Here is an 11,392-nt window from a genome sequence, read left to right as displayed (position 1 = left end):
TCTTCTGGGTCTTAACTAAAAGTCCAAGGTGTCTGTCAAGGCCACTCCACCTTAATCAGGCTTAAATTCAAACCAGCGTCTCCACAGCACCACACAGGGGAGGTGATGAAATCTCTGCTCAGCTTTTTAACTCTCAGCAGCTATTTTCTAATGAGTTTTTCTAATGAGCTTTTTTCTAATGAGTCTAATGAGTTTTGACACCAAATATAATGTGTGCGGGTTTTCTCCCACACAATCAAACAACTCTCTGACACTAGCTGAGTGTCCTACAATTGCCCTCACTCTGACACTCCCTACCCAGAGATGGCATCAGATTCCACAGCCTAAGGGCTCTTCCCAAGAGACTGTCCTCACTTCATACGCCAAGCTCAAGTCCATGTGGTGGACTTGCTTGTGCTTCTGACTGACCGGCTATAAGTCAAAGGTTCCCATAACCTCCGACTTGGATTTGATTAGTTTGCTAGAGTGGGTCACAGAACTCAGAGAAAATGTATCTCCTAGATGACAGCTTTGTTATGAAAGAGCAGAACTCACGAACAGCCAGGTGAAAGAGATGCATAGCGCAAGGTATGAGGAAAGATGCGTGAAGTTTCCATGTGCTCACTGGGTGCACCACTTTCCCTCAGTCTCCACATGTCCACCAACCTGGACACTCTCTGAGCCCCATCCTTTTGGGTTTTTATGGGGGCTTCATTACATGGGCGTGACTGATTAAATCATTGGCCACTGGTGACCGAACTTCAGCCCCTTTCCTCTCCCCAGAGGTTGGGGGCTTTGGGAGGTGGGACTGAAAGGTCCAACCCTCTCATCACCTGGTTGGTTCCCCAGGAAACCAACCCTCATCCTTAGGTGCTTTCCAAAAGCTATCTCATTAACATAACAAAAGACACCTTTACTTCTCTCATCACTTCGGAAATTCCAAGAGTTTTAGGAGCTCTGTGCCAGAAATGGGGCAACAACCAAATACGTATTTCTTATTATGAATCATAATATCACAAGTCTCACACTGCACAGGTGAGATGAAGTCCAGTGAGCTGAAGGAAGTCTGTACACTGATTTCAGAGTTCTTTCCCTGTGGTACCTCCTTCTGTGGGATTTTGTTCCTCAAGTCCCAACTACTCTGGAAGCCCCCAACTTCTGCCTCGTCAGCCCAGTGAGACCGATCCTTCTGTTTGGACTCTAGTCCCCCATATGGCAAATTGGGGAATGACCTCAGGCAGAAGTTGGGGTGAATGTGGAACTCACCTTAAAAGACACCCTTTCCTAAGAATCACAGGCTCTCCAATTGTACCTGCGTAGTTTCTCATTGATAGCCTCGAACCATTGTTTCACATATTTCCAAATTTTATAGTTGATTTTAGTGGGAAGGTTGGTCTGGTACCTCTGTCATGACCAAAACCAGAACTCTGAAGCTAGACTTTGAACTTGGGGGCGCTGGGGGCTCAGTTGGTTAAGCATCAGACTGTTGGTTTTCAGCTAAGTCATGATCTCAGGGTCATGAGATAGAGCCCCAGGACAGGCTCCACACATAGATCTTAATGGAAATTTGTAACCACCCATTCAGGGCTCAGGGTGAGAAGTTCCAACACAGGAAATGCTGCATCCTTAATAAAACAACTTCAAGATTGGTTGTTTCCAGAAAATGTTTTATGGGGAATAGTACGGCAAGTAAGCCAAGAAAAATGCCCAAGTATGTTCATCCCAAGGCTGTTTGGGATGTTAATACAAAAATGGTCAAAAGTAAGAGATGATTAAATAAACATTGGTCAATCCATATGTTAGAAGATTCTGCAAATGTCATGATGTGTTGTTATTTAAGTGATTCTATAGCAGCATGCCAGGGCAATCTTGTTTTTTATATAATGTTACATGAATGCTTGCATGCGTGTGTGTGTGTGTACATGTGAGTACGTAAAGAAAAACTTCTGAAAGAAGATACAATAGAATTTAATCTCTGAGAATTGATTTTTATTTACTTTTTTCTTTGTATATATCTTTTCTAATTTATCTACTTGTCTGAAAACAGATCATCAAAATTAAAATACTAAACCAAATGGGTCACTTTACATGGGATTGGTGACAGGGACTGGGCTCAGAGTCTTCCCTGAATTTGTCATGTGTCTAAAGAGAGGATTGGGCCCTACCAGCATCTACCTGTTAGTCTCAGGTCTCAAAAGAGGACATTTGCACTATCATTTGGCTGAAGGCCCTGAAAGTCCCACCGACATGTGCATGAATGTCTTTGACCCATGATGGAGTATGAGGTAAGTGTCAAGGTCCTGAGGACCTATACCAGCCCAGGGAGATGCCAGATAAGCAGAGGGTTCCAACTGAGGAGCACTGCAAACTGACCAGCCCTTGTCCCTTGGCTTGAGGGACACGTCCATGCCACTGAGCCTATTGTTTGCCACCAACTCAGGAAGATAAGTACTCGGAGTCACCAAATGAGAATCCTCATAATCATAAAACTCTTCAGCATGATGACAACCATTTATAGAGCACTTCCAGCGTGTAGAGTGCTGCGCTCGGTACTTATAATAAGGCTGAGAGGGAGGTGTGTGTGCGTATCATCCACATTTTCCAGATGAGGAAACTGAACCTCTGAGACTCTGCACTGCCCAGATTACCCAGCAAGTAGGTGGCAGAGCTGGGATTCCATCCCCGGCCTGTCTGTCTCTGAAGCCAGTGCACATCACTACCAATGCCTCCTGTAAGATGAGGATAATATGTCCTCCCCCCAATGCCATGTGGTGAAGCAACTTGCCCTAAATCCCACAATCCCACGCCTGGTAAGAGGTGGAGGGCTTAGGAGACTGTTACCGTAACTGTAACACGCACAGCCTCTCACGGGGGCTAGTGAGCAGCTCTACCGGGGAAGACTGTAGCCCTGCAGGAAAAGCTTTTATGTCCAGCACCCTTGGGCCTATATACAGGTTGTGCGGCCTGGGGCAGGTGACTTCATCTCTTGGACTCTTCATTTCTTGCTCTACACTGTGAAGAAAAAAGCATGTCTCCTCTCTGAAACTCACTGGCCCCACCTGTAAAATATGTCCACATGAGTTCTGTAGCCACCGTAGACCCAAGCTCTGGGGAGACCCTCTCAGAGAATGACCCCACAGCTGACCCTCTCTGCCTGCTCCCCCACAGGTACCTGACCCAAGATGCTAAAGCTCTCCGGCCTCTTCGTCCTCCTCTGTGGACTGCTTGCCTCAGCCTCTGCTCAAGAGGTCCTGTCCCGAGTTTCTTCCCAGATCACCAATGGTGAGACTGCCCTGCCTTGGGTCACCCCTGGCCTTGTCAGGACCATAGGCCTCTCCTGAAAGTCTAGACCGTGAGCCGATGTGGGTTAAGTTCTAATTAGCATTGTGCCTGGGACACAGTTAATAATATGATTAATCGTTAGCTGCTCTGATCATCACTACATTACTGTGTTTAATACTGGTCTCCCAAGATTCCCCTCTTTCCTGTCTCCTTGCCCTGGTCTCTCTATTAAAACCCACCATCAAAAGGCCCAGCCCCACCTCGACTGGCCCCTGCTCACCTCTCGTACCACCCCGCATTCACTGGCTCCCCTCCTGCCACAGTAGTCTCCTCAACACATTGAGCCCACCCCAGGACCTTAGCACTGCTGTTCCCTCTGCCCGGAACACTGTTCCGCTAACTATCAACATGGCTCCCTCCGTTCTTTTAAGTCTCTGCTAAAACGTTGCATTTGCAGAAGACATTCCTTGATATCCTTGCATGAATTACTGCCTTCGCCCAATACTCTCAACTCCTCACTCTGCCTTTTACTTTTCCCTCATGACAGAAATAGCTTCAGCAGAATGCATAGTCTGGCTGTGGTGGTTAAAATACTGAAATGTTTTCCTAAACTCCTTGGGAAGTAGCCCCTGCTCAGAGATGCCCCAGATGACACCCCCCATCACCCTAACCACCCCACCTTCAGCCCCAGGACTCCAGCCTCCTCACCAACCAAAACCTACTGAGTCAACACGTGGCACTGCCCAGGGGCTGCAGGACCACGGAGCTCTGGCGGATGTCCTGATTGGCTGGTGCCCACGCACACCTGGTTGTGGAGTATTTCGAAACCAGCCCCTTCACAGCACATATCTGCACTTGACTCGCGCATGTCCCTTTATTCACTACTCTCTCATCTCTCCTCCCTCATCCCCACCAGAACGCCAGCTCCCCGAGGGCCGGGAGTGCCGCCTGTTCTCACCGAGGCAGGCTGGCATGGCCCTGGCACATAGTCAGCCTCTACAGATATTTGCTGAATGATCGTGCCTGGAACGCGGCCCAGCAGCAAGCAGGCCAGGAAAACTAGGCGAATGAGGAGTAGGGTCCACATGTGGGACATGCTCAGAGTCAAGGCTGCATCTGAGAAGCTGCGGCATCTAAATGTCTAATGGTGGGGTCGGGGGGCGGATTTGTTTTTCAGGTTTGACACAAGGACTCCTTGGTACGAACGTTCTTTCCGCCCTGCAGACAATTGACTTCCAGGGGTCACTGCAGAGTGTCTTCAGCGTTGCAGGAGGCAACCAGAACATCCTGGGCGGCCTGCTCACCAACCAAGATGCCAATTTAATGTGAGTGGTCTCTGAGCAGAAACCCCATGTCCAGACTGTCCTGGGTTGTTGTTTTGTGAGCACCTTCCTGGCATTTTCTTGATTCTACAGAGGCCCTTTCCTCAACTAACAGCCCTTCCCACTCTGATGGACTAAGACCCACTGGCAGAGAGAAATCCCCACTGGGGACAGAGGCAGAAGCCAGGGAGATGCTGAAGACTGGGGTTCAGTCTCTCTGACGGGGAAGAGAATGGCTGCTCACCCCCAGTCTCTTCCCCCCTCTGAGACTCAACTCCTGCTGCTGTTACATGGGAACTCTAGCATCTGACCCCATACGACTGTTGTAAATATTAAGTGAAATAAAAAATACACATAACGGGCTTACACAGCTCCCTGTCCTCAGTAAGACCATCAGCAGTACCAGCTACAACAACCCCTGCAGTAACGATGTGACAATCACAAAAATCGATGCCATCTGACCAGCAGAGCCTAGAAGACCCAGGTCCCTCTTCTTAGTACCTTCAACAGAGCGGCCGACTCCCACCCCCGTCCCAGTCTGCTCCTCCCCCAGCCAGGCCCGTCTTAGCTAATGAAACTCCACCCACCCAGTCGCTCTAAACGAAAATCCTGACATCGTCCAATGCCCCTCTCTTCACTCACAGCCCCATGCAGCCTGTCCACACACCCCGTCACTAATACCTTTAAAACCATTTTCTCCACCTCCTTTGGTCTGAAACACCATCATCTCCCTCTGACTTATGCTCCCAGGTCCCCTTGCTTCCACGGCAAGCCCCCTCCCCCTCTATTCTGTTCCACCCATATCCAGAAGCGTCTTTCCAAGAAGTCAGCCAGACACTGTAACTCCCTTGCGCAAACCCTGTAATGTCTTCTAGTTGCTCTCAGAACCAAACCCAAAGGTCTTATCACTGGCCCACAGGGCCCCTGTGACCTGGCCCTGACTGCCCTCTCCTCTCCCCCCTCCCCACCTGCCACACTGAGCCCACTGCCGTTTCAGTCTCAGGGCCTATGCACTTCCTGTCTTCTGCCTGGCCCTTTCTTCCCCTGGCTATCCTCATACCTGCACCGTAACTTCATTCATGACCCTGCTCCAGTGTTCCCTGTGGTGAGAAGCCTTCCCAGACACTCGGAAATATCGCTCCTCGCAGTGTCACCCTCTTCACCTAACCCTGCCAGGCCTTTTCGTCACCACACCCATCACCTGACACATTCTGTATGATTCACTTACTGCATTGACTTTTGTACACATATACGCTCTGCCCAAGCAGGAGCTGTCTAGAGCTTTCCATCTTCTACTTATTATTTATTCACTCACTTACTCCAGCCTGCTTGGTGCTGGCCAAAGCGCTAGACATGACCATTCTGTGATGCATTAAGGAAGAGCTTCTGTTTGCTCAGGGCTGTATTCCCGGAGCACAACAGCTATGCGATAAATTACATGATTAATGAGTCAGCAACCATCTTTGCCTACGTTCAGCTTCTGCTCTGCAGGGGACCTGCTTTTGCATACAGTAGGGTCCACCTGTGGCTAGAGTCACAACCTTCCCTGTTGTGCTGTTTTTTCACCCAGGGTGCAGGTGAAAGACTTTCGACTCCTTCGGGTCTCCCTTGAGAACTCGCCTAACTTCAAGGGGGTCGATTTGCGGATACCATTGGCATTTTCCATACAAACAAAGTAAGTAGACGCTGCAAGTTGCTTGTACAGTTTCATCCACGTTTGCCCAGATGTGTGGGTGTGGGAAGCAGCCATAACTAAAGGGTGTCCAGTGGAAGTCTCGTGTGGTTGGGGCAAAACACCCTCCCTCCCCGGGCCTGGGCCACTCTCTACGGGTAGGATCAGAGCATGTGGAATACCTGAATGCTTCCAAGCTGGGGCCTCTCTAGGGAAAGCAGGGCAGGTTGAGCCAGTTTCCTTTCTGTGCTTTACCCAGACTGCCCCGCCTTCATTTATTTGGACTTCTGAGCTCACTCAGCTCTGGCTGAATACAACGTAAGACAACCCACAGAATCTGCTCTAGACCCCAATGCCCCTTGGCACCATTGCCTAGAGATTGTGCACAGGTGTGTTTTGTTTGGTCTGCACGGTGTGTCTTCGGGGAGAACAGGCATTCTTCCGTTCATCCCAGCTGTCACCCCTCTCTGTGAAACCAGTCCCTGGTCTCCCTTATTCATTTCCAGCTCAAGCCTGGCTCTGGAGGCCGTGGAGTGTGTGACCTGCAGAAGAGTATTTTTCAAAGTCACAGTTTCTCAGTTTTGATAGGATGCTATACTTAGAAATCAACCGTTTCCTTTCTAACTGTCCCTCGAGCCAGAGAGAGCAGGTATCAGTTATACACCCTGAACACAAACCCACCCGGCTTCGCCACTGGCTGGATGCACGACTTGGAGAATGCCATCCCTGTTCTCTCCAATCACCTCTTTTGAAAAATGAGGAAATGAACTCCACAGGGTGATTTTGAGGGACCTGCGCAAACAGGGGGAACCCTCATTCTGGAAACAAATGGGAGGAAAGTAAGTCCTGAGGCTCTCTCCCACCAGCCTTCATTCTTTCCTCCCACAGGTTTCCGGCTCTCAATCCCTGCATATTCTATGTACAGACAGATATGAGAGTCCAGCTTTATTTGGAGAAGGGTGCAGGCGGCAAACACCAACTTGCCTTTGGGCATTGCAGGATTGCACCTGACACTGTACGGATCCAATCTGAAAATCTGTAAGTTCTCCATGTTTCTCTCTCTCTGCATCCAAGTGGTTATGAGGTTGCCCCAAGGAGTCTTCACGTGAAAGATGTCACCAGCAAAACAATCCCTTCTCCAATGAGCCTTTTGTGCATTTGGGGATGTGTGTCTTACAAAAAGAACTTCATGTCATTTAGAATTTTTGTTTATTATGAAAATAATATTTTCACTGACATGAAAAGAGATTCCCTGAATGGTACCGAGGACAAACAAAGCAGGCTTACTAGATTACTGGCTGACATTTAGGTTATTTCTGAATTTTTTGCTATTGTAAATAATCCTGAAACTTTTGGTGCAGGAAATTATAGATTCCTAAGATTACTGGAAGAGTATAAACAGTTTTATGACCTTTAAACTTGAAGGTATGTAATAGTTTTAAGGCGTTCCAAATCCCTTACCAAATACCTCGCCAACAGAACTGAAGTGAGGTGTTCCTGACTGGCATTGGTCAAACTTCACCCCATAGCCAATCTGGACCAATTATTCTCATCTTTACAACTTCCCTCTTCAGTAGGGAGTTTCAGCAGAAAATCGCATGGGTGCCATTGTCTTGACTACCAGGAGAGCAAGGATTTCACCATTTGTTTATTGGTCCTTGACACCTCCTCTTCAGAGTAACTTTTCAGAGGTTTGACCTTTTATGAAGTGTTATCTTCTAAATTTATAATCTCTTTTTTACAGACTTCTTTTATAAGATTTTTTAAAAAGTTAGGCTCATGCCCATGATCAACTGAATCCAACAGTCATCACCAACCTATTGTACATCGGGTCTTTTTCATTCGTGAATTCTTTATTCTGATTCATCTCCCAGTTGCTCACTCTTATCAAGAAAGATCTGAGGGTGGAATCCTTTCTGAGCTCTTAACACCTCTGGTAATGTCCTCCTGTCCTGTTCCAGACAATGACACCCTTGACTCACAGCCATTTCCCTCAGGGGAAATTCTGTCAGTGTGGCTCCGTGTCTTTTGATTTGTTGAAGAAAACTAGTCTTTCCTTTGAGGGAAATCTGAGTCCCCAGGGGGGAAGGGGTAGATCAGCTGGTTTATATGTAAAGCAAACATTGCCTGAAAATGAGATCTATCCTTTCTGAAGACACATTTACACTGCTACCCCCCCCCCCCATGCTTCTTTCTCCTCTCCCCCAACCGAAGAATGACATTACACTACCCCTTCCATGAAGACACGACCATAGGACTAAGGAGAAAAATTCTATCGGAGCATTAGATAATGAGAGGAATAGGAAAGTGAGAGAGAGTGATCAGGACCTAAAAGGGTAGTAGAAGCTGAAGAAGGCATTCCAAGAGAGGAACAAAATAGGCAAGGAGATGGGGGGTGGGTCATGGGGAACAACGATGAGGGCAGGGTGATTTCAACTGGAAGATTAATTTTAAGGAGCGCAAGAGGTAGGTTGGAGCAGAAGGGCAAGGCTGGGGTCACGGAATGCCGTGGAAACAAGGAGACTTTAAATAACGTGGGGTCAACTGAGCACATAAGTGATGTAAAGAAAGGAGAGTTTGGGAGAATTTAATCTGTTCTACTTTCATTCTTCATTTAGTGTCACCCCAGTGAAAAAACTTATTGTGGAAAACGTAGAGAGAGTCCTGGGAGACCTAATAATCCATAATTTGGGAGCAAAAGTAAGTATACAAACCCAGAGTATTTCAGTGTTTTAGTCTGAGACCCAGAGCTTGGTGGACTACATCTTCTTAATAAACTGGAAGGACATCAGGGCGCCTGGGGGCTCAGTCGGCTAAGCGGCTGCCTTTGGCTCAGGTCATGAGCTCAGGGCCCTGGGATTGAGCCCCTTATCGGGCTCTCTGCTCAGAGGGGAACCTGCTTCTCCCTCTCCCTCTGCCCCTTCCCACAGCTCATTCTCTCTCTCTAATAATTAAATAAAATCTTTAAATATATATATATAAACTGGAAGGACATCTTTCAGGAAGGACAGTTAGGGAGAGAGGAAGCGGCGTTTATCAAGTTCCCATTCTGCAACCAGCACTGATAAAATGCTTTACAGATACTAAATTCTTCAAGTCAAAATCAGGGTCTGTGTGACTGGAGAAAGTTGATAAGCCTCTCCGAGACTCAGTTTCCTTATCTGTAAAATAAGTATAAGTAATCATAAAACGAACAGCTAATATTCATTAAGCACACAGGCACTGTGCTAAGGGTCTTATATGAATTTTCTTATCCTCCAAACAATCTCGTATTCTAAATAATGAGTATTATCTGTTTCCAGATTTAAGAAAAAGTTCCAGAGATGGCCAATGACTTACCTAAGTCACAGAGCTGCCAAATAGCTCAGCTAACATGGGACCCCAGGGCAGTCTGTCCCCCCAACCCCCCTACTTGATTGTTCCCTAGGATAGATTGGCTTAGAAGGAGAACTTGCCCTGATTGCCCCCTGAATATTCACAGCCTCCACTGGTGGAGCCCTCCTCCTGACTCTTGCATACCTTCTTGTCTTTCAGACCTGTCCCTTCATTAATTCGTTTCTTCACAACCTGAATCCGCAAGTGACTAACGAACTGATTAGTAAGTGCTGGTGGTGAGAAGACAGAGGAACACCCCGGCAGAAAGCTCAGACTGCTCCCTCGCCCTTTACATCTCCTCTCCCTGACGCTTCTCCTAGAGGAAACAACCCGTCCTCAGTGAGGCAGAACGGTTCCTGCCACTGATGGTCCTCATAAACTCAGCGGGCTTACTGAGCCAGCCCCGGCCCCACGGCCAGGGTTAAACACTCTGCCTGTACTGACCACTGAACCTCTGCCACTAGCCAAACATGTGCTGGTTTCAATTCCATTCTGGCCCCAAAGCCTAGAGAAGCTGAGATATAAATGGGAGCTTTTCTGGGGGAAAAAGGCTGCCTGATTTCTCTTTTACCCTTCTAGATTGGATGATGTTGCATAATGAGCAGACTATTGGCCTGGTTTCAGCCCAAAGACTGCCTCCTTCTAGTAGTGTCTACTTCCAAGCACCCAAAGTTTCCAGGTCTGCCAGAAGCCAAAGCAGGCAGCTGAGGCCCCCAGTGAGAATCTGAAAACCAACAGAATTTCTGGGCTGAAAGGACTCTTCCTTTGTTCACTGAAGATTCATTAGTCCTACCAAGTGCTAGCTGCTGGAGTTTCTAAAGTTCCTTTAAATATCTCTCCCAGCAAGCAGTTTTCTGGCCTCTGCTCACATACCTCCACTGACAGGGAGCTCACTATTTATGAAGTAGGAAGCTTAAGGCAATTAATCAGAATGAGTCTTAAAGCTCCCAAAGTGTGGCTCCCAGACTCACACAAAGTAAATGTGCGTGAGGCAGCTTATCCAATAGCCTCACTTCGCTGATACTGGGCCACCATTCTGGAGATGCGGCCAGGCAAATAGGGACCAGCTGCTGTAATGCCAACTTCTTTCACGGTCTTGTTTCAATGTATAGCTCTTTAGTTACTAGCTTGGGAGGACCCGTTGCTCCCAATTTATAGATGAGGAAACCAAGGCCCAGAACCGTCAGTGAAGTGATCAGAGATGCCAGCAACTTAGCAGAGCCTCCAGCCCCAACCTCATGTCCCCAAGTGTTTGGCTCATTCCCTGACCCTGCTCTGCCCCCATCTGGAGCAGGAGAAAACTCCTTTGGCCTCTCTGATCCTCCTTTACTCCCATTAAGGTATCTGTTTTGCCTTCTAGGTCTGCTGCTGCAACAGGGCGGGTACGGAGCCTCCATCCAAATATCCCCACAGTAAAGGAGCCACATTTGCACCAATCCGGTGAGAGATCAGAGCATATTTCCATTTCTTAGTGATGGCACTTGGCCTTTAGGGTCATTATAAATGTGTCATTCATTCATTCCTAAAATTTCAAGTAAGCTTCTACATGTGCTAACTGCTAGGGATATGACCATGAACAACACAAGACTCTGCTCTCCCGGAGTTTCTATCCTAGTTGGGTGTACTGACATGGGCTAGGAAATAAATGCACGGTCAACTAAATTCCAGAGAATGGTGGGTACTATAAAGGAAACAAAGTAGGGTGTGAGAGAGTGATGGGTGGGGGCAGGGAGGAAGGCATCAAATTAAGAGAGTAGAGTCA

General features: G+C 47.7%; 1 protein-coding gene across 1 annotated transcript; it reads left to right on the top strand.

Moving 5' to 3' along the window:
* Positions 1–3,161: 3,161 nt before the first annotated feature.
* Positions 3,162–11,085, top strand: LOC113258270 (latherin-like). The gene is made up of 7 exons (XM_026502916.3): positions 3,162–3,261; positions 4,439–4,586; positions 6,154–6,258; positions 7,144–7,293; positions 8,874–8,955; positions 9,790–9,853; positions 10,991–11,085. Exons 1-7 carry the CDS (start codon positions 3,162–3,164, stop codon positions 11,044–11,046), a joined length of 705 nt encoding a protein of 234 aa, XP_026358701.3. The 3' UTR covers positions 11,047–11,085.
* The last annotated feature ends 307 nt before the right edge of the window (positions 11,086–11,392 follow it).

The sequence above is a fragment of the Ursus arctos genome, unplaced genomic scaffold, assembly GCF_023065955.2.
Source record: "Ursus arctos isolate Adak ecotype North America unplaced genomic scaffold, UrsArc2.0 scaffold_16, whole genome shotgun sequence".
NCBI lineage: Eukaryota > Metazoa > Chordata > Mammalia > Carnivora > Ursidae > Ursus > Ursus arctos.
Note: the sequence above shows the minus strand (reverse complement) of the source record. Positions and strands in the feature narration are given on the sequence as shown.

Coding starts and splice junctions, on each gene's coding strand:
- LOC113258270 (XM_026502916.3), top strand. CDS start 3,162: ATGCTAAAGCTCTCCGGCCTCTTCGTCCTCCTCTGTGGACTGCTTGCC. Junction 6,259..7,143: donor GCATTTTCCATACAAACAAA/GTAAGTAGACGC, acceptor TTCCTCCCACAG/GTTTCCGGCTCTCAATCCCT. Junction 7,294..8,873: donor CGGATCCAATCTGAAAATCT/GTAAGTTCTCCA, acceptor TTCTTCATTTAG/TGTCACCCCAGTGAAAAAAC.